The following is a 26,954-nucleotide window of genomic DNA, read 5'->3' on the forward strand; positions in this document are numbered from 1 at the left end:
AATTTAGTAAAAAAGTTAATATAAAAACGTAGATATAAGTAAACTATATTAGTATAAAAAGAATATTAAAGATTATGTAGAAAAAAATATAACTAAACTATATTAGGCATAAAACACAAGTAAATAAATAAGTAAAGAGAATAAGAATAAAATTAAAAGTGTAAAAGTTAATATAACTTTTAATTTCTTGTTTGATGTTTGTATAAATTTTTAATTTCACTAACTATTACTTTAAAAAATTTGTTTTATTCACTTTTTGCAGCGACCCTTTTTACAGCGACTCTCGCTGCAAAAAGTGAATAATTCAAATTTTACAGTAATGCATGTCAAGTCAACAGTGTATGGATAATGGTGGCAACTTTTTGCAGCGAGGGTCGCTGCAAAAGATGTGGTCCAAGTACTAAAATACTGGTTGGGTCACCAGGATAAAACAAAACTATGATTTATTGAAGCAACGAAACCATCAGCATTAAACAGTAAAAATATTTTTATGCTGTCAACTTGTCATATATAATGTTTATTAAGAAAAGAAAATGAGATAAATTAGATATGCCGAAATAGTTTTTGATATATATATATATATATGACAAGCTTATGCGGGTGAATTTTTTTTAGGGGGGGGGGGGGGGGTGTCAGGGTGACATTGGGGTCGGAAACACAAACCCATACCATGAGTTCAAAGTGATCCTTCACTCGCTACCGTCGCACGCCACCACCACCCGTCACTACCATCACAGCCGCATCGTGCAGGTACCATTTTAATTTCTACAAGTTCAAAATAAGAAATAGAGTCCACCATGACTCTATAATGAAAGCAAATATGTCTTCACGACAACCTTTATGGCAAAAAGAAATCTGTATCTATTTATAATTCAGATCATTGTCAAATTCTTTTGCAGTCATGTCTTTGTTACAAGAGGCAGAGCCAGAAATGTTATTGGCGGGGGCTCGACCGACAAATATGTTATTCAAACATTTTTAACAAAGCCCGAATCATACACTCGTTTTTCTACTTAAAAACCAAAATATTGATAATTTGATAAATTATACAATCAGACTAATAAAAACATCACTGATAAGTTAAAAAAAAATATTTGTTATACATTTTTAATGAGAAAATTTACTACATACCATTGATAAAGTAATTTTAATTTGATGTAAAAACTAAAGAGGCATCTCAAAATTAATTATATTACTCCGTATTATTTCTATGCTTTGACTTTTTTGACCCATTCAAGTAGTTACATATGAAAATATCCAATGATACAAAAATAAAAAATCACGTTCATCTTCTTCTTTCTTATATTTCTGCATCCACATACGACCTATCAAACACCATCATAATTCATAACCATTTAAACTCAAACCCACCACCATTTTCAAAGCTTATATATGTTGGATCGACACTGATTTGCATTTGGATAACGAGCAACTTCCGACAAAATGGTATGATTTCTCATTCATATTTTTCGCATTATCCAAAAATCGATCAACTTTGGGGGAGGCTTGATTGCAAAAACATTACCAACAAACAATTATGACGCTAATCTTGCAATGGAAAACATGATTTGTTGGGGCTGACTAAGCACCGGCTAGCCCCCTTGGCTCCGCTACTGTTTGTTACCATTTATTTAATTTTGATATCAAGTAAAAATATTTGGACGGGTCATTGAAAAATTAAAACTTATTTCTTTTCTTGTATTGGATAAATCTATGATTAGTTCCACAAATCAAGTTGGTGACATGGATTTATTTTTATTATTATTATTTTTGTGAACATTTGGAAAATATTTTACATACTAACACTAATAATGGATTAAATATGGGTGTTGGTAAATTTCATAAAACAACGACATACAAGTAACATGCATGTCAGTGTATAGGACACAAGTAGATTTTAGATCCGTGTTCAATACTAGATACGGACTTCTAACATGAGTTACAAATATAAGTTGGGTCGTTATGTCAATGTATTATGTTACAAGCAAACATTATGATAATTTGTTTTTTAGTTAATAGTGAAATAACTTAGATTTGTACATCTCGATATTCCGTTTTTTATCATGAAATTGATTGAGACTTCATATAATGATGAACAATTTTTGGGTTACGTTCTGTTACTGCTATATGCTAGTTAATTTTTTGTTTTTTGGGTTTCTGTTGCTCATAAAGATTTATTGAACTGTTGTTTATATTGTTAATGAGTTTGTGTAAACGTGGATGTTGAATTTTAAGTTGACAAATTAAAGAAAAATATGAATCGTAATATAGAAGAATATTGTTTGGTGGTAGTTTTTTTAAGGAGTTGATAAATGTAAGCTTATAATATTACAATTGTAGACAATTTAGAGTGTCCTTATTAATTAAGTCACAATTGTAATTGTAATAAATATAAGTTAAATATTTAGGGCTTGAAAGTGTAAATTATAGATGGAAAACAAAAAAAAATGTAAACTAATGAGACTTTTTCAATGAATAATAATATAAATACTAAAATAACATTATATTTGTGGATAATGATCATTAAAAAGTTAAATTCATAATTTAATAAAATGATGACATAAACGATAGTCAATTTGATAAATACTACTACAAAAAAGAGTGTTTTGGAACGGTTATTTTGATTATTTAGAACGCTTTTTCATCCGTTTCAAAATGGTGTTCCAAAAAATAAATCGACTTTTGGTACGGTTATAAAACCGTTCCAAATTAGCAAGCTTTTGTCACGGATAACTATAAGTCGTTCCAAATCTCTTATATAAATAAAAGAGAATTGTTTCTAGAAGATTTTTGTAGGAAATTTCCTATGTGGCAAACTCACAATCTTTCCTACAAATGTTTTTAGAAATTATGACATCATATTTAAAATTATAATTTTAGCAACATTTTAGTTTTTAAAAAAATTAATCCACTTAACACTATCTTAATTACTTTATTAATTTTCATATAATTTTACAATTTACATTTAAGTCTTGATGAAACATTAATAAATATCTATTTATTTTCAAGTAAAAAGAATATTTTGAAGTAAAATATATAACTATATATTGTTTTTTTTTTACATGCTAGGTATCTTATATAAAAAGAAAGAAAAAATAGCTTGATATAAGAAGTTTAAATTAAAAAAATTATCATCAAATATATTAATGTTTGTTGTTTAAGTACAAATATATTTGATACACAAAAGCTTAAAGGTAACTATATGCATTTTGTTATCAAAACTATAAAAAAATGTTGTAGTAAATAATCAAATAAATATTTCAGAATATATTCAATCCATTTCGTCGCTACTTCAGCAGTGATGATCATACGTTTTTAAAAAATTTTCATTAATATGCCCGGGTTGAACCTGGGTTAATCAGCTAGTTACTATATATTTCAGGTTTGCAAATTAGAGTTTTGGCACGGTGTTTGTCACCTTTTTTTACAAACCGTTCCTATCTATGTTTTTACATTTATTTTTTATTAATTCAAATTCTTTATATTTAAATATTACTTTATTATGTTATATATATAATTATTATCATCATCATCATTATTATTATTATACCTCTTATAAAACAGTAGTTATCCTGAAGTTTTAAAGGCATCCACTTCACTTCAAAACTATTCTTAAACATTGCTACATAGGATTTAGTCTATGTGGCATCTCCACGCTTTTCCTCACAATATTTATTTTTTATCATCATTTATATATACTAATCAAAACTATTATAAAATATCAAAATAATAATAGTCTAATGTGCATATTTTCGATCAAAGTAACAATCTATGAAATATTAAAATAGTAATATTAAATCAATTTATTTTATATTATGGGTATTATATCAATTGCATATGTATTTTGAAAAGACAGATTTTCCTCCTTTAATAGTTTCGTATGAAATTTGCAAATTCCTTTTTTATTTATCTTTAATTCTTCTCCTATACGTTATTCATCATCAACAACATCCATTAGGTTGGTTTTTCCCAACATCTTTTATGTTTATCATTATATCTCATTTCAATTTTGTGTTAACTGTTTTAATTGTGAATATAAGTTTAGCTTTCTGGATGTCTTTTATTTGGTTAGTTTTATCTCATTATGAACAATTTCTTTCTTATGCTTAAAAAACAAGTTATAATTGTTAAAAGTTATTATTAATACATATATAACTAAACAACACGAATAACACAAAGACCTAGTATATATATATATACTAGTATTATGTACATAAATCAAAACTCAAGCTACGCGTATCATAATTCTGGAAAAGAAAACATATATATTTCTTCCATAATCTTTTACACATGAACATTTAAAGATATAAACCTATAATAAAAATACAATAAAGACTTAGCACGAATTGGTCAATTTGAACTAACAAGACTTTAATAAGACTCGAGATTTAAGTCGGTGGTTTCAAATCGACTAAGTACTTCATCATAGCGACGATATGTGCTTTCATTTCAATCGTTTCAACATTATTTTCTGCTTTTAAATCTTCTAACTCCTTTCTTGCCGTGCTTCACGCTTTTTCATCTCTTCGGTCATACAAAATATCACTAAAACTACAAAAGCAAAGGTAGAAAATCTATAATCCATCAATATATTCTACTTACAACAACAATAAATTTAGTGATATACTCACAAAAGAATGAAAGATATTTACAGTGATTCGATAAGATTTTGTACCTTAAATGGTATAATTTATTGGGGTATGTTAATTTTGGGGAATAACTATTAGAAAGATGTGAGGGCATTAATTGAGGAGGGGAGGAGTTATTTGGGGAGAACGAGCGGAACATATAAAAATGTGAAAAAAAATAGCGGGAGAATTGAAATATAGTGAAATTTTTTGGAGGGATTAAATAGAACTAGAAAATTCTAGGACTTTTAGAATTTTATTCATGAAATATATATTTTATTTACCTTATTTTTTTATCGTAAAACTTTTATAAATTCATATGTTATAAATTAAATATAAAATAATTTGATCCGTTTTAACTTGAAACTAGTACCATTTGAACCTCAAATAATAAAATATAACATAATAGCTTTTATAAAATTGCACAATATATATATATATACATACGGAAGAAGTGAATATGGAATTGTTACACATCTAACTTGGTAAAAAAAATCCTTTCACATGCAAATTTCAAAAACTCGCAATTGATGGTTTTTTCAACCAGTCAAATATGTAACAGTCTCATACTCATTTTTTCATATATATATGAGAATATAGATTATGTGGCTGTTATACATCAAGTTGGACATAAAACTCTTCACATCTTGATTTTTTAATCCAAAAAAAACATGGAGGAGGCAATCATTTATATACATTAAAAAAATTAGTACGTGAGGCTATCTACACCCATAGTTAACTGTTTAATAATCACATACTTAATTTTCTTTCTGTCTTTCCCTCTCTGTATGTATATATAAATATAGATTGGTCACTTAAACTATAAACTTATAATTGGAGCTGTTTTTTTTTTCAAGTGACTGGTTCAAAGCTATTAAACTATCATCGGGTATGTTTGGTAAATGTAACGGCCACGATAGCTGGTAGCCATAATGTTTAGTTGAAGTTGTAAGATGTAGTTTTTAAGCAACATTATTAACTAGATCTTTTGTTTTTTAAAGGTGTTTGATATGATAGTTGTAACTATAACTTCAAAAGATATTTGTGGAGTTTTTAACAATTAAAATCTTCATTCAAACTAAAAGATTTCAAAATGTTGTTCATTTTGGACTTTTTTCTTTTAAAAAAAATCTAAAGCTAACTAATTGTATCCAAATAAAGTTTTTATACAATAAGAGTTTATTGTTCAAAATTATAAATAAAAACTTTTGAACGTTCATACCACAAAAAATAAGTAAATATAAATATATTTTCTGTAACTTACTTAATTAATTTACCTTTAAAAATAAGTTAATTATTATCTTTTTTTATACAATAACACTATATTTAATTATATTAGTATTAATTTTACCTTCATTTTTGAATTACTTTTTTAATATATTCTCAAAACATAATTATTATCTAATCAAATTGTTAACTTTTATATGATAAAAATTATGTATTGTTTAGGACTAAAAATAGGGTTTTATATATGTGTTGTTTACATATTTTTGATATGAAATTACTTATGTGGTACATTTATTTAGATTGATAAGTAGAATTTTTTTTATAGTTGTTTTTCTTTCAAATATTTATAGTAATATTTTTCTAATGTCTTGTAGATTTTTGATTATTTAAAAAACATTTGTACTTTTTTTAAATTACTTATCAGTTTATGTAAAATCTTTATATTTAATATGTATTCATGATTAATTTATTTAATCTTTTTATATTTAATATAGTGTGGCTTAAATCTTTGTGTGTCAACTACTTTTTTTTTGCTTATTTGTTATTTTTTAAATCTTTTTAGTATTTTGTGATACTAGTTAAAGAAAATACTTTAATCAAATCTATTATTTAAGGATTATATGATAAATAAAAACTTTCAAATTTTAATTAAATTTGGTCGCTTACTTATTTAAGTTATATATAAATTGATAATTACATATCGAGTATATATCGAATTTATTTTAGCATTGAATTTATAACTATATAGTTATTTTTTATCATTTGAATTTTTAGAAAAGATCTTATTTTACTTTACAGTTATTAAATAAAAATTCAATCTTTTACTCAAATTTAATAAATTATTCATTTTTTAAAATTAACCCTTACATTTTTTGCTTTATGTATTGAAATTTACCTTATATTGATGATTTATTTATGATTTATATTTTATGCACTTTATTCTTTAATTTCATTTGTTGTTACATGATTGCTTGATTAGGGTATTATTTGATTAGTATTATGTAACTATCTTTAATAAATAAGTTTACATTTACATATATCATTTATTTACATATATCATTGTAATAATATTGTAGTCTTATAATTTTAGGGTATTATTAGTTTTTTTTAATTGTATATATATTCAGTTTCTTTATTAGACTTAGAATTAAACTCTAACTATTGGCTTCTTAATACAAAAGACATCATAACCATATTTGATTGATCATTTTCTCATCAACAAATCGTCCATTTTTCTTTCTCAATTATTCAACTCTCAATACTTATATTACTTATAATTAGTTATTAACATGAAAACTTTAAAATTTTGAGTTTACGATCTGAAATCTCAAAGTTATTTGTCATCATCCACTATGCTTACAAGTTTCGAGTTTGACGTGAATCTAAAATTTTAAAATAAATTCATTGAAATAAAATTATTTGAAATAAAAAGTAACGAAATCTAATGAGCAATGAAATAAAAGTGGTATTTTTTTATTTTACATAGTTGACCACATCTTCAAATCTTGGATGATGATGATGAAGGAATAAGTCCAGTTACCCAAATTAAGTCTAATGAAATGCTCGATGATGATTATTCATTTGCTCAAATGGTATAATTTACTAGATTTTAGACTCGTGTTAACACAGGTTTACTTTGTTATAAAGATTAGATTATTTTAAGAGTTTAATAATACGCAAGTTAAAAAGTCTTATTACTCGTAATTCAAAAGATAAAAAACTAAGAAACAATCATGAAATATATTTTTAAAAAATCAAGAAGAATGTTAAGAACGTAAATAAAATTAAAGGCATTCAACACTTTTAACATTAGAAACATGTATCTTCCTTCATCTTTTGCAACACTTTTTTGTAGACGACATTCATTATGGTGTTTTTTGTCTTCCCATCTTTGTCGCATATCAGCACCCTGAGTCCCTTTTTTGACTTAATCCGAGATAGCGCAACATACAACTATCCGTGCGTGAAAACTGGACGGTTTAGATACAAAACAATGGTCGATAAAGATTTGCCTTGACTTTTGTTGATTGTCATTACGAAAGAAACGACCAACGGGAACTGTCTTCGATGAAACCTAAACGGTATTTTTTTTTTATCTTATGGTAATAGCTTTATTTGGGTGATGTAAGTTTTGTACCCAATGTTGTTGCCAAATATCACTTCCGTTTGAAGCACATATTTTCACAAAGATTGTTAACAGCAATGGTAATTAGAATAATAAAATAATAATATAGTTAGATTAGAATGCTAAACTAATAAGAACAATGACAATCATACTGTATGTTTTTGAATTGATTTGGGCCTAGCCGTGTTGGGCTTAGAAGAACTTTTGAATTGGATATTACTACGTATGCTTTAATCGATTAACATTTAGATTTAGATAGATACTGATATTCGTACATTTTAGATTTTAATATTGTTTATAATTATAATTATGACATCATCAATTTTCAATTTAATGAAATTGAGGTTTATGATTGGTCAATAAGCTATTAGGTTAGTTGTTTTTTAGTATATATAAAGATTGGAGTATGTTGATTTTGGGGAATAATTATTAGAGAGATGTGAGGGCGTTAATTGAGGAGGGGATGAGTTATTTGGGGGAGAATGAGCGAAACATATAAAAATGTGAAAAAAAATAGCGAGAGAACTGAAATATAGTGAAATTTTTTGGAGGGATTAAATAGAACTAGAAAATTCTAGGACTTTTAGAATTTTATTCATGAAATATATATTTTATATACCTTATTCTTTTATCATAAAACTTTTATAAATTCATATGTACACATGGGGTTTTTGGTATACACAAAGGAACAAATCGCAGCCATTGGATCAACAAGGAACAAATCGCAGCCATTGGATCAACAAAGATCAAGGGTCAAAATCAAATCAAAAATAGCACTGGAAGGGTAAATACGTCTTTTGGAAACTAAAAATACAGACACGCTCAAAGCAAATCAAACACACACATTCATTACAGGAAAAACACACACACCTCTCAACCACCGCCAGCCATCATCACCGCCCCTTTTTTCCGTCAACATCTTAGATCTGAGATCATCTCATTCAACCATCACTTTCGCTAGAGACCTAATCGGAAAACCACCACCTCCGTGTGCAAATCGAAATGGACACAACCACCGTCGCCAACAAACATCGTCGCTGTCATCTCAAATTCTACTTCATCTTCATCGTAAAATAAAATTAAATTACATATCCGTCATCTTCAATGTGAATATTAGAGTAGATTTGTACAGATTGTGATCGAAGAATTTGTACAGAAACTTCTTAGAGTTGATTCGGAGCGAATTCGACGGCAGATGCAGGAAGTTGCGGTGAATAACTATCGCGCATTCATCTCTGCTGCCGATTGAAGTCTCGCCAATTGATAAACACCTGCAATCTATGGTAAAGTTGCTGTCAAGTAGCTCACGTTATTTAGTTATTGTATGATTTGGCGTTAGAAGTGGAATTGATTTCATATAGTTAGGTGTATGTATAGGTTTTATGTGAATTTGAAGTGGAATGGAAATGTGGATGTGTAATTGATCAGATATAGGTAGTTGTATCTATAGGTTTGTGTATGCATTTGTGATAAGATAAAATTAGATTCAGCCTTTTGATATCTGTATTCTACTATTTTATATGCTTAGTTGATGCTTATTTGAGAATTACTTGATTAAGTGTTGAGAAATGATTCAGTTTTTTAATTGATTATTCGAATTAATTAATGAACTAAGCTGAAAGCATAAGTTGCAATTTGTATGGGAAAGTGATAGATTGTTCTTTTGGTTATTTTGAATGAGAAATTTAGAGTGCATAGAAAGTGTTTGTTGAAATGCATGAAAAAATAAATAAATAGCTTTTGGATGACTTTGCTAGAAAACTATTTTCATGAAGTTGATGGTTTAGTTCTGAATTGAAATCTGTGTTTGCGAGTTAGTATTCATCTAAGTTTGCGAGTCATAAGTTATTAGTTGTTTGTTGCTCGATTCATCTACGTAGTTTGTTTCAATTTTCAATTGTAGTTACTAGTCTTCATTTTAACGTATTGTAGTTCGTTAGTGTGTGTGATTGTACCACTTAGCAGATGTTGATTCGTTCCCAGCATAATGGAGACATTCATATGATAATTAGCTTGTTTAGTATCATTCTTTGCAAGGTATCAGAATACTTAGTATTTGTCACAGTAGCTCGGGTTTTTAGTTTCACATTCCGCTGCTCGGTTTGTTAGTTTCAAGTTCTCTAGTTGACTTATGGAAATTGATTAGGTGGACCAATACCTCCATTAATAGTAGAGCTTAGGACACTTGGCACTTTAAACATTAGCAACAACGGTGTATATGGTCTGAAATGTGGTAAGGTGGGGGGAGAAGCTAGGGACAAGTGTTCATTAGGATAATGCCTTTGGGTTTTTGATGAAATCTAGTAATTTTGAGGTGTTATTGTTTATTACCCTAGGAGAAATTGCCCGAGAATTAAGTTGTTCAATGCATCGACGATCTTATTCTTTAAACTTGTTCATTCTTTAAAGTTTTTGGTTACAATGTGCTACAGGGAGAGGTAAAACACTATTTTCAATGACACTATAGCAAAAGAGAGTGGAATGCCATTTGTGTTCGTGTGAAGTGCAGAGTTCCTAAATAGTAAAAAAGTGGTGCTTTACAGATAAATCAAATGTTCGGCATCGTGAAGTGAAATGTAAGATGTTATAGATTTTTAATTGTAGTTATTGGTTTACAATGGTATAGATTAATAGGATGTGTGTTTGTTGTGCAGGCTTCTGCTTTCATATGTGTAGTTTTATAGATAAATCAAGTTTTATAGGATTTGTGTTTGTTGTGCAGTCTGAGAGGGGATTAAAGATTAAGCTTGGAAAGAATGTCAAACCAAAGGATGGGAAAGGGCTGGATAAGGAGAATCCGGTGGAGTTGAAGTAATTCTAATGTCAAACATTTCTTATGACTGTCAAACAATACTAGAATCTGCAGTAACGAGCATTAACGGATAATGCTTCAGTTGGTTAATTTTTGTATATGTATGGTGCAATGAAGTAATTGGAAACTACTTTATGTAAATAACCAGTTTATTGTTGCTTTATTTGTTTCTTGTCTTTGTAAAGTTTTTAGCCAGTCGCGGTTAAATCTCTTAGTGATTATATGCCAGTCGCATGGGGATTATGTGCAAATCCCATCAGGATGTCAGTCATATGGTATAATCCCTATGGGACTGACACATATGGGACTGACATATAATCACTTTGAGATTTTAACCATAACTGGCTACAATTTTTTAGAAGAACAAAAGGAAATAATACCCATGGGACTTGCACAAAAGTCCCCATGGGACTGGTACATAATCCCCATGGGACTGACATATAATCACTAAGAGATTTAACCTTAACTTGATAAAAAAAAAAAATTAAGCAGAATAAAATCAAATAATCCCCTTGGGACTGGCACATAATCCCCATAGGACTGACATATAATCACTAAGAGATTTTAACCTTAACTTGCTAAAAAAATTAAGAAGAGTAAAATCAAATAATCCCCTTTGAACTGGCACATAATCCCCATGGGACTGACATATAATCACTAAGAGATTTTAACCATAAATTGCTAACGGTTAACCCTACAACTTCAAACCCTAAACCCTAAGCTACACAGTAAAACCCGAGGGGAAAGTTACATTCTAAAACACTAAATGCTAAAGCCTACATAAAGGGGACGGAAGTCACGGTACGCTAAAGGGTTTATGGTTTGAAATGGTAGGGTTAGCCTAACGGCTAATCCTACGACTTCAAACCCTAAACCCTATGCTACAATATAAAAACACTGGAAACATCTAAACCCTAAATGCTAAAGCCTATAGGAGGGGAATGGAAGTCACGGTAAACTTAGGGGTTTATGGTTTGAACTGGTATGGTTAGCCTAACGGCTAACCCTACAACTTCAAACCCTAAACCCTAAGCTACACAGTAAAACCCGAGGGGAAAGTTACATTCTAAAACCCTAAATGTTAAACCCTAAAAAAAGCTAAAGCCTACAGAAGGGGGACGGAAGTCACGGTACGCTTAAGGGTTTATGGTTTGAAGTCGTAGGGTTAGCTTAACAAGTAACCCTAAACTTCAAACCCTAAACCCAAAGCTACAATATAAAAACCGATTGGAAAGATCTAAACCCTAAATGCTAAACCCTAGAATGCTAAAGCTTACAGGAGGGGGACGGAAGTCACGGTATGCTTAAGGGTTTATGGTTTGAAGTCGTAGGGTTAGCCTAACGACTAACCCTACAACTTCAAACCCTAAACCCTAAACTACAATATAAAAAACTGGGAAAGATCTAAAACCCTAAATGTTAAACCCTAGAATGCTAAAGCCTACAGGAGGGGACGGAAGTCACAGTACGCTTAAGGGTTTATGGTTTGAAGTTGTAGGGTTAGCTTAACGGCTAACCCTACAACTTCAAACCCTAAACCCTAAGCTACAATATAAAAATCGATTGGAAAGGTACATTCTAAAACCCTAAAGGCTAAACCCTAAAATGCTAAAGGCTACAGGATGGGGACAGGTGTCTACAGTACACTTAAGGGTTAATGGTTTGAAGTTCCAAGGAAATTATTTGATTTTACTCTTCTTAATTTTTTTAGCAAGTTATGGTTAAAATCTCTTAGTGATTATATGTCAGTCCCATGGGGATTATGTGCCAATCCCATGAGGATTATTTCCTTTTGTTCTTTAAAAAATTGTAGCCAGTTATGGTTAAAATCTCTTAGTGATTATATGTCTGTCACATGGGGATTATGTGCCAGTCCCATGGGGATTATTTGATTTTACTCTTTTTAATTTTATTAGCAAGTTAAAGTTAAAATCTCTTAGTGATTATATGTCAGTCCTATGTGGATTATTCGATTTTAGTCTTCTTAATTTTATTAGCAAGTTAAGGTTGAAATCTCTTAGTGATTATATGTCAGACCCATGGGGATTGTGTGTCAGTCCCATGGGGATTATGTGCCAGTCCCATGGGGATTATTTGATTTTACTTTTCTTAAAAATTTTAACAGTTAAGGTTAAAATCTCTTAGTGATTATATGTCAATCCCATGGGGATTTTGTGCCAGTCCCATGGGGGTTATTTGCTTTTATCCTTCTAAAAAATTATAACCAGTTATAGTTAAAATCTCTTAGTGAAATCCATTTGGGATTTTTTGCCAGTCCCATTGGGATTAGCTGTTTAAAAGATATAAATAATTGTGTTAAAACTTTACATTAACATCTAGAAATATAAAACAGATATATACAATACAAATCATGTCTTATAAACAAACTGAGTTTATTAAAATTTAACAGTTGCGCTGCCTAACAAGATTTAAAAAGGAAACAAAAGGATTATCAATTTTGGTTGCGATTCACCAGTCTCTCGGATATTACAAAAAGCTTTCCAAGTTGGGCACAATCGGTTGAAGGAGGCTCGGGCATTTCCCTGAAAATTAAAAATATGAAATGAAAACTTGAAACCTGCTATTATAAGTAACTAACTTTTACCAGATTTAATAACCAAAATACAAAGATCAAAGATATCATAGCTTGTACTTTATTTCTTTACCTCAGTTGGAGAAGATTCATCATTAATTTCAAATTTGAAACCATTGGGAGGATCATCATGCCTGGGCTTATACCTGTAAGTAAATAAAAATCACCATCAAGAGACTAATAACATGGAATGCTTTTTTTCATAAGTCATGCCCGTTTGACATTTTAAGAAGCTATAACAATAATACACCAGGCAAAACTTCTTTTAATGATTTAAGTACGCTGTACTAATATAGCTTAAGAAACCGGACTCAATTGCCACTTGCAGCTGCCTTTGATATAAAGACGCATTTTCCATTAATGCAGCCATACCAAGATATACAAATAAACAGCAGAAGAACAAACTCAGATACATTGTAAGTTGAAACAAACCATGCACAAAAATGGTCCCAAGTTACTTGTGGGACCAACTCTCTGTATTGTAATCCTTCACATGAGTTATCCAACTCTCCTAACATCATTTTCACATAGATGCCTAGGAATATAAACTACTTTAGAGTTTAGAAGAACACTAGAAACTGAAGTGCATAAAACAACCATTATATTGCAACTTTTGTCCAAAATGTGTATCCTTCTTTCTTTTTCTGTTGTATTTTCTCATTAACAAAGATGGCTTTGTAACAGAAGACAAAGTAATTGTTTGAAAGGTCATAGTCCCTAAAAAGTAGAAGTGGCAATTTAGATTATGTTATATCTCTAATGGGTTAAAATCTACAAATAGTAAAATTAGTTTTAAAGGGAATGGATCAAGTAGCAGAGGAAAATCGCCCAAAGTCAGCTACTTTATCTACAAAACTGTAAATTTTAGTAAGTAATAGCGTTTTTAGTGAACCTAACCAGACCAGTGCAAAAACATTATCCATTTTGTCTAATTACCAAAGCCACGATAACATTATCTACTTTGACTCAGTACCCAACCCACTTGAAAAATCCATTTTGCAACCACTGGTTTAATAGGTCAAACTAAATTTATCAGTACCCAACCCACTTGAAAAATCCATTTTGCAACTACTGGTTTTCTTCTAGCACTCATAGCAGAACCACTTTTAAGTTTGATGAGCATCAAAAAGGTAATTAAGTAATGTATAATTTATATTTTTAAGCCTCTATCGGTGATTTTACAAGGAGAGAGTCTGGTTTGAGATAACAATGGACATCCAGGAGCAACATAGGAAAGTCCTTTATTAGTGACTTCAAAAAGATCTTCAAGATTCAGAGACTGCAATTTAGACCCGAAAATTTGCAATTGTTAAGCCTAAATCCAAAACAATTATGCATCTGCTCAAGAATAAAACTCTAAATGCCTAAAACGTCTCTAACATTTGCAACTTTCCTCACTCGTAATCCCTGGTGCTAGCTAACTAATTTTAAAATCTCCATTAAAAGATCATAGAAAATTGTGGTCATAGAAAACTGTATGGTCGTGTTGTTTCATTTATGTTCCTAAATGCATAAAATGAGAACAAATTAATCTATCCAAGGTGAATCCAGGTTATGTTCATAGAACTCTTCAAGGGCCTGAACTGGACCAGAATTAATCTATCCAATACTAAATTTTAGTAGAGAGACGTCAGGTCCAATGTTAGGCCTGAAATTGCTTATCAGCATGTCACTACAAGATGTCGTCTCTAACACATCATCATCACTAAGAGATGACGTTCTACAAAAACGAATATCCCTGCCAGCCGTGAGCATATAATCTACTTTATCCATTAACCAAATTAGCCGAAATTGGGAGTGCTAAGTCAACTAGTAAATATCTAGCCAGACAACAACTAGAGCATTGGATACAAAATTACCTAAAAACCAAAAGCTATAAGATATCTATGGCTGATGCTATATCCTTGTAATTCACTCGCTATACGATGCACAAATTCAACAACATATGTAGCGATTTATTCCAATCTGTCTTAGCGATTTACAAACATATATAGGGCTATACATACATAAAAATGTATCTATTCATATATTCAATAGCTTAGTTAACAGAAAATCAAAAAATGAGAGAGAACCTTAAATAGTTGTTCTAACCATGATGCTTTTTAGGTTTAAGATATCGTTGCTCGATTTGCCTGGCCATTGAAACGGTATAATAGCTTATATAAATTTGGAACATTGTAATTCTAAATTATATAATCTCACTGGAATGAAATCAAATCAAAGACTACAAACCTATCTTAATGATGAAACAAATTAGGGTTCAATCTATAATTTAGAATTCGAACAAAATTGAGCTAACAGAATCACTATAACTAAACAGTCGAAATACATGAGCTTCCAATTGGAGCTACACAATCTATAAAGCTACACATATATAGATACAAATACAAATACAGATACACTTACATATATATATAGATACAAATGCAGATATAAATAAGAGAGAATTAAGGTTAAAATCGGAGAGAGAGACAGAGAGGGAAAGCGTGTATGTGTGTTCCCTTGGTGGTTGTCAGAGATAACGGTGTGATCGGAGGCGGTGGCCTTCGCCGGAGATATGAGAGAGATAAAGTGTATGTGTGTGTGAGACTGGAAATGGAACGGTGGGAAAGAAAGATCAAGAAGGGAGTGTCACTGAGTTTCTAGCAAAATGACCAAAAAGCCCCTCCGTGTATAATTTGTTAGACATGTTAGCATTAAATCTGGGCCATAGATTCCCTTGATCCAATGGCCACAAATGGATCCTTCATATGCACCTAAACTTTGATGTGCAAATGAATAATTCACTATAAATTAAATATCAAATAATTTGATCCGTTTTAACTTGAAACTAGTACCATTTGAACCTCAAATAATAAAATATAACATAATAGCTTTTATAAAATTGCACAATATATATATATATATACATGGAAAAAGTGAATATGGAATTATTACACATCTAACTTGGTGAAAAAAAATCCTTTCACGTGCAAATTTTAAAAATTCACAATTGATGGTTTTTTTAACTAGTCAAATATGTAACAGTCTCATACTCATTTTTTCATATATATATATATATGAGAATATAGATTATGTGGCTGTTATACATCAAGTTGGACGTAAACTCTTCACATCTTGATTTTTTAATCCAAGAAAAACATGAAGGAGGCAATCATTTATATATATTAAAAAAAATAGTACGTGACGGTATCTACACCCATAGTTAACTGTTTGATAATCACATACTTACTTTTCTTTCGATCTTTCCCTCTCTATATGTATATATAAATATAGATTGGTCACTTAAACTATAAACTTATAATTGGAGCTGTTTTTTTTTTCAAGTGACTGGTTCAAAGCTATTAAACTATCATCGGGTATGTTTGGTAAATGTAACGGCCACAGTAACTGGTAGCCGTAATGTTTAGTTGAAGCTGTAAGATGTAGTTTTTAAGCAACGTTGTTAACTAGATCTTTTGTTTTTTAAAGGTGTTTGATATGATAGTTGTAACTATAACTTCAAAAGATATTTGTGGAGTTTTTAACAATTAAAATCTTCATTCAAACTAAAAGATTTCAAAATGTTGTTCATTTTGGACTTTTTTCTTTAAAATAAAATCTAAAACTAACTAGTTGTAATCAAATAAAGTTTTTATACAATAAGAGCTTATTGTTCAAAATTATAAATAAAAACTTTTGAACGTTCGTACCACAAAAAATAAGTAAATATAAATATATTTTATGTAACTTAATTAATTTACCTTTAAAAATAAGTTAATTATTATTTTTTTTTACAATAACACTATATTTAATTATATTAGTGATAATTTCACCTTCATTTTTCAATTACTTTTTTAATATATTCTCAAAACATAATTATTATCTAATCAAATTGTTAACTTTTATATGATAAAAATTATGTATTGTTTAGGACTAAAAATACGGTTTTATATATGTGTTGTTTATATATTTTTGATATGAAATTACTTATGTGGTAAATTTATTTAGATTGATAAGTAGAATTTTTTTATAGTTGTTTTTTTTTCAAATATTTATAGTAATATTTTTTTAATGTCTTGTAGATTTTTGATTATTTAAAAAACCTTTATACTTTTTTTTAATTACTTATCAATTTATGTAAAATCTTTATATTTAATATGTATTCATGACTAATTTATTTAATCTTTTTATATTTAATATGGTGTGGCTTAAATCTTTGTGTGTCTAACTACTTTTTTTTGCTTATTTGTTATTTTTTAAATTTTTTAGTATTTTGTGATACTATTTAAAGAAAATACTTTAATCAAATCTATTATTTAAGGATTATATGATGAATAAAAACTTTCAAATTTTAATTAAATTTGGTCGCTTACTTATTTAAGTTATATATAGATTGATAATTACATATTGAGTATATATCGAATTTATTTTAGCATTGAAATTATAATTATATAGTTATTTTTTATCATTTGAATTTTTAGAAAAGATCTTATTTTACTTTATAGTTATTAAATAAAAATTCAATATTGTACTCAAATTTAATAAATTATTCATTTTTTAAAATTAACCTATACATTTTTTGCTTTATGTATTGAAATTTACCTTATATTGATGATTTATTTATGATTTATATTTTATGTACTTTATTCTTTAATTTCATTTGTTACATGATTGCTTGATTAGGGTATTATTAGAAAAACAACTCTGTTGATTAGTATTATGTAACTATCTTTAATAAATAAGTTTACATTTACATATATCATTGTAATAATATTGTAGTCTTATAATTTTAGATTTTAAAAATGCATTATTTATTTTAATAATTTTACAACAACAAATATATACCATGCAACGCATGAATTTAATTTAGTTTATATAGTTAAGTTATTATTTAAGAGACCAAATGCATTAATGAAACATATCCAAACATCCATTAATAAACTAAAACAGGATTGAGATGGTATTCAAACGTGACGTAACTATTGATCGACACGTGTCCTTTTAACTTATTTATTTTATTAAATTAGTTTTTTTTTAATTGTATATAAATTCAGTTTCTTTATTATACTTAGAATTAAACTCTAACTATTGGCTTCTTACTACAAAAGACATCATAACCTTATTTGATTTGATCGTTTTCTCATCAACAAATCGTCTATTTTTCTTTCTCAATTCTTCAACTCTCAATACTTATATTACTTATAATTAGTTATTAAGATGAAAACTTTAAAATTTTGAGTTTACGATTTGAAATCTCAAAGTTATTTGTCATCATCCACTATGCTTACAAGTTCCGAGTTTGACGTGAATCTAAAATTTTAAAATAAATTCAAAAATCTAATTAAACATATATTATATTTATCGTTAGTGTTAATTATAATTTAGTTTTGATCATCGATTTACTTTAATCACAATTTATTTCATACTCAAGAATCATGTATGAGGCATATTCGAATTTTTTATGATACAATCAATATAGCTACTGTACATCGTACGGGTACTAATTATTATTTATAAAAAAAATCAATAATAGAATATATATATATATATAGTTAATTTATTAATTTATATATTATATATATGGGTGTTAAAGATTAACTTAAAAATAAATTATATTATATGAATGTAGATAATTGTGAGTTGTTGTGAAAGATAGGAATGTGGATATTTAAGATAAACATGTCATGCTAATTAAATAAAATATACATTGTAGAAGATAAACCTCAACAACAACTAACTAATAATGTATCACTTACGTTATACGAGTACTTGGCAGCAAATTTGAAAATTAAATTTGGAACGGTTTATTAAAAAGCATACAAAAATGGACATACTCGGATTGCTTTTTGGAATGGTTAAAATAAAAACCGTTTCAAAATTAAAAATTTGGAACGGTTTTGAAACGTTTAATTTAAAAACCGTTGTAAATGATATAATTTTGGAACGGTTTTTATGAAAACCGTTCTAAATACCATTATTTATGACATTGGACGGTTTTTTAACATAACCGTTCCGAATAGGCGTTCCAAAAAATCATATTTGTAGTAGTGAAAATTAAACGATTTAACTAGTCAATAAATTATTAGTTCAACGGTTTTATAGTATATATTATTATTATTATTATTATTATTATTATTATTATTATTATTATTATTATTATTATTTATTAAGTTTCATTCAATATAAAATAGTTTTTACACGAAGTTGGCTGGGAGTCTAGATATAAGTTGTGCTTCCACTCCTTTTTGACTACAAAAACATACTTTATGAAAAATAAAAGTACGACTCCTAGCATTATTTGAGTGACTACTAGAAATAGACTTAATACGTGAAAGTGGGTCCAAAGCGTCCTTATCAAATTCCCTAAAAGTAGAGAAAGCGAATGGTATGAACTTGTATCCGTTATCTTCACATTTGGATGCATACTTCCTCTTTTTCTTCTCCACAACATTGTGTAAGGCTATTCCGGGTGAAAAGGAAGTCGTTCCCATACCAGTAAAGGGAGAAATACATGTGACATCCAAACATGCATCTTTACCTTGTATCCAATTGAATAGTAACAAATCTGCAGGGCGTAGATCTCTCCCATCTTCTGAAAGAAAGCCCATTGGAGCCTCTTTGCAAACCATAATACCCGCCTTAGAATATATATCAACAAGAATATCACGAACCAAATTATGCCTGAACTTTACACCCACTTCATTAGAACAATGGACCACATGATCTCCCCATTGATCCATTCGATGCACATTGCAACTGGGACAGATGCTTCCTTCGGTAAACATTGGTATTGAAAGCTTATAGCTCATAACATAACGGAATTGACGATGGTTCATCCTTTGTCCCAAGCCGTCAATAGGGATGGTGAATAGAAAATCCTAAGCGCGTGGGGAAAGTACAATAATAAGATTAAGATTAAAATAAGATTAAGATGATTATTATTATTATTATTATTATTGTTATTATTATTATTATTATTATTATTATTATTATTATTATTATAAGATTAAGATTAAAATGATCGGAGTCATTTTGGAAGTACTCTTTTTATATGCGGAAGGTACAATAATAACACCTATTTCATACGCAAATGATAGATTAAATGTAGTTGACATTAACATTCATTTTTGAGATAACATAATTCAAAATATTTTTTGCTTTCATTATTTTAATGTTTCTCGTGTATACACCAAAACAAAATCAGTGATAAACATCATGATCAAAAAAGACTGAAGTCATGGGTTCGATCCTCATCTCATGCAAAGGTTGGAGGGCTTTTTTACCATTTGGTATAAAATGGAAGCAACCTCTCTACTTAGGTAGAGGTAAGGTCTGCCTACATCTTAATCCACCACATACAGCGTCGAAATATTAAGGCTCAAAACCAGTGAAAGGCGGTACTGAGCAAGTTTCTTTACACAAAACCAAAATATCGTTTCTATCTATAAATTATTTTATGGAAGCTAAATATAAGAACACATTAGTTTGTTGTTGTAATTATATTCATAATCATGCCACCTATTGTAATTAAAGATAACAAATCATTTGGCTCATGTGCTAGCGGCCTAGCCCAATCTAGATTGAGTGGCCCACCATTATCGTAAGCCCAACTTAGAATATAGAACCTATTGAAAGACGCACCGTATTATTGAATACTGAATCGTTAAACTCACAAGCGAAATGTGTTTTTTTTTTTTTAATATTCACCATAATACAATGGAACAAACAAATACAACACTTCGGCCCGCTAGAGGTTCATGAACCGTTATCGGTATTTAAAAAAAAATACCCACAGATCTATTGTCACTCTAAAGAGTGTGAACCGAACACTTGAAGAAAACAAAAAGAATTTATCAATTGAGCTGATTTCATTTGCTTCACAGGCATAAAGTATTGTGTCTACTTCTTTACAAAACCTCCTTTTTTTTTCTAATTAAAAAAACGTAAGTTATGTATTAGATGATCATATAAAATCACTAAAACATGTGTTAATGTGTTATCAATTTTGTTACCCATATCCCATGTGGCATTTTCATGCTTCTTTCCTATCTACAATCCATTGTAGCTATATGACTTATTGATCTACCAATGAAATCTACATTCAAAAATTTCAAGTTTTGATAATATCATAGCTGGAAAATTATTCCAATTCCACTCCAATATATTATAACTTTGAGATTTTCATACGAGTATTCTTGTAACCAATTAATGTTATTCCTAAGTTATTTTTTGGTGACGTGAAATTCAAAAGTTTGGGATAATTTTTATTTGGTCAAGTCGTCATGAGTTCTCTTATTTATTTTAACGGCAAGGCCTCGTCTCCTCGAGAGTATTACTCGTATTTATCTGTACCTAATGTGCTTTCATTTCCTTTTATTTATTTAGTATAATATAGCACACATACTTGGTATTTTCTTTTTGGTCTGTCTCTTTATGTCATTATTTTTTAAGTTTTAACTAACTTTTTCAATGTGATTAAGTTCAAACTAAAAGTTGAGTTTGGTTATGGATTTTCGGTTTACCGAATTATGTCAGGTTTGTTATGTTCTCAATATATTGCTACATTTGTAGATCATTTGTGTTGCTTGTGTTTCTATTGACTTTTGAGATCTTAAAGTTTCTTTTTGATCAATAAAAAGTCAACTTATGTTTTATCAAAATGTCTTAATAAGAAATTGTATTTTGATGCAGAATGATGAATTGTTTCACTGATCCGTGAAGGTTGGAACATCGAATTCACATCAGGCACAATCGTTCTATTCTTAAATTTTGTTATTCGAAATGTTCATTTAGAGCCTGCACTCTTATTTTTGAACATGGTGTTATTTACAAATTGGGCAAGGATTACACGATCCTCAGTAAGAACATAGCTTCTTTCACAATGTGACAAGTTCTCCGAATCCACCATCATTGCTTATATTTCTTTCCAACACACACAGATTTTTATAATTTACCTTAAGTAGTTACATTAAATCGATTTATCATTTATCTCCAATTTACTGGTTTTTTTTTTCCTTCAAACAACAAGCCAGTACCTTCCAGCAAACCAAAAACAAAAACTACAATACATACAAAGAGCGAAACATAAAATTTGCATACATACCCTGACCCGACAAAATGACATGAACACGGAGTCTGAGTCATGCTGCCATGATCAAAGATTTGTAGTCTTGTAATCTTGAAATGTTAGATTCTTGTTTAACCCACTTAAAGTAGCAACATTGAGAGTGGCGACGCCATGAAACCTTCAAAATGTATGTAGCAAATTATATTACTGCCATCACCATTAAACTGTGCTTTCATGAAGAATTTTGAAAATTTTCGAAGATCAATCGCAAATGTATTACTTAGTAGTGACTGATTATTTCTCCCAATTTATTAATTTTTGCAACATCATCACAGTTGAACAAGTTGTACTTGTCATATGATCTTGTTCCAATAAACACTGATTATTTAGGGAGTCTGAATACAAGTGGTGGACTACTTTACTTCAGAATTCCATTGCACTACCATTATATATAAAATTAATAATGAGTATTCATGTAACAGATTGAGATGACATACCATGATGTTAAAAAACAAATACTTTGAAAAACGAAGTTGTCTTTGGCACATCTCTTAGCTTAGGGCAATGCCAAATCTCAAGATGTTGAAGGTGAGGGAGGTGTTGTGAGACCTCTGAAAATGATTCCACTTCCTCAAAATTCCCGATTTCTAGAGAAGTTAGAGATGGTGGAAGAAGAAAACATGCTGAACTGGTCCTATTATTATGATCTTGTTGTTCTTCCATTATTATTCCAAATGAAACCACTCCTGAATCTCTGCCATATAACTCTAATTCAACAAGTGAGGAAGGGTAATTTTGAAGTCCCCACTCTGACAGTGGCTTCTTTAATTCCCCTATTCTTAGACGCTTCAGATTAGGAGGCCATAACAAGCCACATGATGGAAATGAATCATCCATGTTTGGACATTTATATATCACCATCTCTTCCAAAGATGTGAGATTTTGCAAATGCTCCTGAGAAATTGACTTTATATTCTTGCAATTTCCAATCCTAAGAAACTTGAAATTAGAGGATGAGGATGACGATGGGAGGTCCTCCTCCTCCTGCAAATTAGAGAAACTTAATGATGTTATTGAATCACAACCGTCTATCTTCAAACTCTCAACACTATTTGGACAGCAGTAAATCTCCAGTGCATCACAATACCAAAGCCTGACATTTCTAAGAGATCCCATAATGATGCTACTCCCCACATGAACCACCTCTTTCTCTCCCTTATTAATTGATTCCAACTTTGGACACTTAGATACAAACAACTCTTGTAAACTCCCAAGATACCTGCAATCTTCCGATTCCGATTCCCACAAGTATCTCAATTCATCACAATCCCGGATGTTGAGATGTTCAACTGCCCCAAAATGTTTTAAGATTTCTCTGTCCAGTTGAGTGAGCCCATTAATTGCATCCAACTTCAATGTACGGATTGATGAAGACCCACCAACCAAGTCTCTCAACACTGCTTCAGGACATCCTTTTACAGTTAATTTCTTAAGTGATGGTACCAATCCAAATGATACCTTATCAAGTTTCGCACATCTTTTAATTGAAATTTTACGAAGCCTAGGAAAGGATCGAGGAGTCTCAACACCGTCACCACCACTGGTCGACCATTTCTCCAGACATTGCATATTATCAACTTTCAAGTATTCAAGGGAAGGAAATGCATCGCCATGAAAAGGTTTAGTATGTGCTAGTAACTCAATACCCACAGTCTGCACCGCTTTCATGTTGCTTAAACGCAACTGCCGAAGTGAACTTAGATGCCCAAGCGTTGGTAATTCTGTGCAGTTTTCACAGCCGATTAACGTAAGCTCTATTAAATGATTAAATGATTTGGGATTCCCAATCCAACTAGGAAATTTCATTCCGTTATAGAATGAAATGCTCAGTATTTTCAGCTTCGAGGGAGCCCTTAGCCTTTCAAGTACCTCATATTCAATAGCTGGATCCCGAAAACCATCCAAAACATCACTCCATCTCATATTCAGTTCATAAAGACCTGTTTTTTGTTGTAACTTTGCATCGTTTGCTTCTGTTGGTTGTATCACTTTCTCCAAGCACTCGATGGAAAGCTCGCCTTGGAGATCTGACAGGCCCTTAAGCTCAGATATTTTAAAACCGTTACCTTCTTCGATGATAACCTTGGATAATGTTTGTAGACTCGTCAACCCACCGATCCCCAAAGGCAACTTGTTCAATAACGGAGTATAAGTCATGTCAAGATGTCGCAAGTTTATTAGCTTTACAAAACTCACTGGCAAGCTAGATAACTTAGGACAGCCACGAACTAACAAGCATTGTAGATTATATAATCCGCTCACTTGTTCGGGTATTCCTTGGATGTCGGTATATGAAAAATTGAGGTACCTTAGATGCTTCAAATTACCAATGGAACGTGGTACCTCTGTGATTAACTCATTAGTTAAGCTTAACACCCTTAGGAAGTTTAAGTGGGGGAGTAAATCTAAAGTAACATTGTCCAATGTTTTAAAGTCGCTCCAACCAACTGACACTGGTAAGAACGTTCGCAAGCACCTTGCTTTGTGTAATTCCTTGAACTTTTTATGCTGTGTAACTCGTTGTTGACCTATGAATGAAAAGTGACGAAACTTTTCATAAGCTTCATTCCTATCGTTTAACTCCATATTCTCATCCAACCTAAAGAAAAACTCTACTGAAACACTTGTGGCCAAGTCATTCATCAAGTCGTGCATTATATACCGTGATCCATCTTTCCCAAAAGGCTGAAAAAAGGACCTTGAGAGTAACTCTTCGAAATACTTGTCACCCAAACTCTCAATTGGTTGATTTTTGCCCTTTGTTTGGGACACAAACCCTTGTGCCATCCACAATAGGACTAGTTTCTTCCTTTCAAACTCATAGTCCTTTGGAAATAAGGAGCAATATGCAAACACTTGCTTTAGATGCGAAGGGAGGTCATAGTAGCTTAACTTGAGAGCCGGAAGAATGCCACTTTCATCATCTAAGTTCCAAATTTCGCTATTCAGCAACGCCTCCCATTCATCGTCACTTTCTTTTCGTTTCAAGACCTTCCCGAGGGTTACCAAAGCCAAGGGCAACCCATCACACTTCTTAACGATCCCTTGAGCAATAGATTTAAGTGATGGATGTCTGTCAAAGTTTTGCTCATCGAGTGCAGATTGAGCAAATAAAGACAGGGCTATCTCATCAGATAAAACCTTCAGCACATAAGGTTGAAAACAGTCCATCACTGATGCAACCTTCTTGTTCCGTGTGGTTACCAGAAATTTACTTCCATGCGCCCCGACATCAAAACCACTTCTAAGAAGATCCCAAGAATTGGGATCTTCGTTCCAAACATCGTCCAACACAATAAGAAACCTCTTCGCCGAAAGTTTTTCTTTAAGGGACGCGTGAAGCAAATTCAGAGTAGCGAACTGTGTGTACCCCCCACCTACAGATTGATAAATTGCATTGCTAATATTGAACACATCAAAGTCATCGGAAACACAAACCCATGCCATGAGTTCAAAGTGATCCTTCACTCTCTTATCGTTGTACAAAAGTTGGGCGAGAGTTGTTTTTCCAAGGCCACCCATACCAACAACCGACACAACGCTGATCACCTTTTGATTACTGCTCGCTTCTTCGTTCCCCAGCAACCGCCCAATCAATGCCTCTTTATCGTTTTCCCGACCCAAAACTTTGGACTCATTAACAGATGAAGTTTGATGGAATCGTACATCTGATTTATTCTTATTCGATCTTTCAAGTTTCACATTCAAATCCAAACCTAGCTTATTTTTCTGCTCAACAAGCTCATCCAATCTAGTGTTAACCTCATCTAACTTAGATCTAATCTCACGTCCATACATGAAGTTACGAGGACTGAAATTATTAGTACAACAAGTCGGGACAAATTTCGATAACTTACTACAACTAGTGCGGGTGCTATCATGTGACACTTGATGATTCAATTTTCGCCGTAAAACTTCAGTAGCCATATCGTCGAGTACATCGTCTATGTCATAAGCCAGATCCTGGAGCTCGATCAGCCACAATGCAACAGGTTTCTGATTCTGTTTCTGGGCTGAATCAGCAAGCACAGCTTCAATCAGGCGAAAGTTTTGCTTGAGTTTCTTCAGCTGAGTTTCGAGTCCTTCAGATCGTGCAAGGTTCATCAACTCAGCTGTGAGCTTCTCAATGAGCACAGTCACAACAGCACTAACAATGATTTCAGCCATTAATTAGTATTTTGGAAAAAAAAACTTGCAAGATTGTTTGTATGTTTGAAGATGGAAATGAAAGTAAAAGGGAAGACCAAGACTTTATGTGGATGTGAAGATATCTGTCCCAGTTATGCATTTATAAATTAGAGTGGTTAAAACTGTCGTAGTTACCTACCAGTACCATACTATAGTAATAATGTAATTCCATTATTCTCACAATTCACAAATTTTGAATTTATTAAAGTAATTAAACGTTTACTTTAAATGATCATAGCTAGCTGTTAAAACTAAATGTAATTTTTAGTAAA

At 30.7% G+C, this 26,954-nt stretch overlaps 2 protein-coding genes and 1 long non-coding RNA gene across 9 annotated transcripts; 1 reads left to right on the plus strand and 2 right to left on the minus strand.

The window, feature by feature from the left end:
- Window positions 1-8,811: 8,811 nt before the first annotated feature.
- LOC122582814 lies at window positions 8,812-10,955 on the plus strand. Of its 2 annotated transcripts, none has more exons than XR_006321249.1 (3): window positions 8,812-9,263; window positions 10,413-10,556; window positions 10,703-10,955. It is a non-coding gene; the product is annotated as an uncharacterized LOC122582814 (long non-coding RNA). The 2 variants fall into 2 exon arrangements; XR_006321250.1 differs by lacking the exon at window positions 8,812-9,263 and adding an exon at window positions 9,310-9,417.
- Window positions 10,956-13,103: 2,148 nt separating this feature from the next.
- LOC122582857 lies at window positions 13,104-15,858 on the minus strand. 6 transcript variants are annotated; one of them, XR_006321258.1, is made up of 4 exons: window positions 15,618-15,649; window positions 15,458-15,517; window positions 13,459-13,531; window positions 13,104-13,335 (listed from the first exon to the last, which is right to left on the minus strand). XR_006321258.1 is itself a non-coding variant. In XM_043755290.1 (3 exons), exons 1-3 carry the CDS (start codon window positions 15,559-15,561, stop codon window positions 13,245-13,247), a joined length of 249 nt encoding a protein of 82 aa, XP_043611225.1. In that variant the 5' UTR covers window positions 15,562-15,611; the 3' UTR covers window positions 13,104-13,244. The 6 variants fall into 6 exon arrangements, 2 of the variants coding, with proteins under 2 accessions (XP_043611225.1, XP_043611224.1); XR_006321260.1 differs by having other exon boundaries at window positions 15,477-15,517; window positions 15,618-15,646; XR_006321261.1 differs by lacking the exons at window positions 15,458-15,517; window positions 15,618-15,649 and adding an exon at window positions 15,792-15,858.
- A 6,493-nt stretch (window positions 15,859-22,351) lies between these two features.
- LOC122582528 (putative disease resistance RPP13-like protein 1) lies at window positions 22,352-26,698 on the minus strand. The gene is made up of 2 exons (XM_043754932.1): window positions 22,932-26,698; window positions 22,352-22,612 (listed from the first exon to the last, which is right to left on the minus strand). Exon 1 carries the CDS (start codon window positions 26,659-26,661, stop codon window positions 22,939-22,941), a length of 3,723 nt encoding a protein of 1,240 aa, XP_043610867.1. The 5' UTR covers window positions 26,662-26,698; the 3' UTR covers window positions 22,352-22,612; window positions 22,932-22,938.
- Window positions 26,699-26,954: the final 256 nt, after the last annotated feature.

The sequence above is a fragment of the Erigeron canadensis genome, chromosome 9 (genome assembly GCF_010389155.1).
Source record: "Erigeron canadensis isolate Cc75 chromosome 9, C_canadensis_v1, whole genome shotgun sequence".
In the NCBI taxonomy this organism is placed as follows: Eukaryota; Viridiplantae; Streptophyta; class Magnoliopsida; order Asterales; family Asteraceae; genus Erigeron; species Erigeron canadensis.

What these genes read in the sequence shown, in the direction of transcription:
- LOC122582857 (XM_043755289.1), bottom strand. Translation starts at nt 13,800, where the DNA reads ATGTATCTGAGTTTGTTCTTCTGCTGTTTATTTGTATATCTTGGTATG. An exon ending in TTAAGCTATATTAGTACAGC is followed by an intron (nt 13,532 to 13,666) that starts GTACTTAAATCA and finishes ATTTACTTACAG; the next exon opens with GTATAAGCCCAGGCATGATG. An exon ending in ATGAATCTTCTCCAACTGAG is followed by an intron (nt 13,336 to 13,458) that starts GTAAAGAAATAA and finishes TTTAATTTTCAG; the next exon opens with GGAAATGCCCGAGCCTCCTT.
- LOC122582528 (XM_043754932.1), bottom strand. Translation starts at nt 26,661, where the DNA reads ATGGCTGAAATCATTGTTAGTGCTGTTGTGACTGTGCTCATTGAGAAG.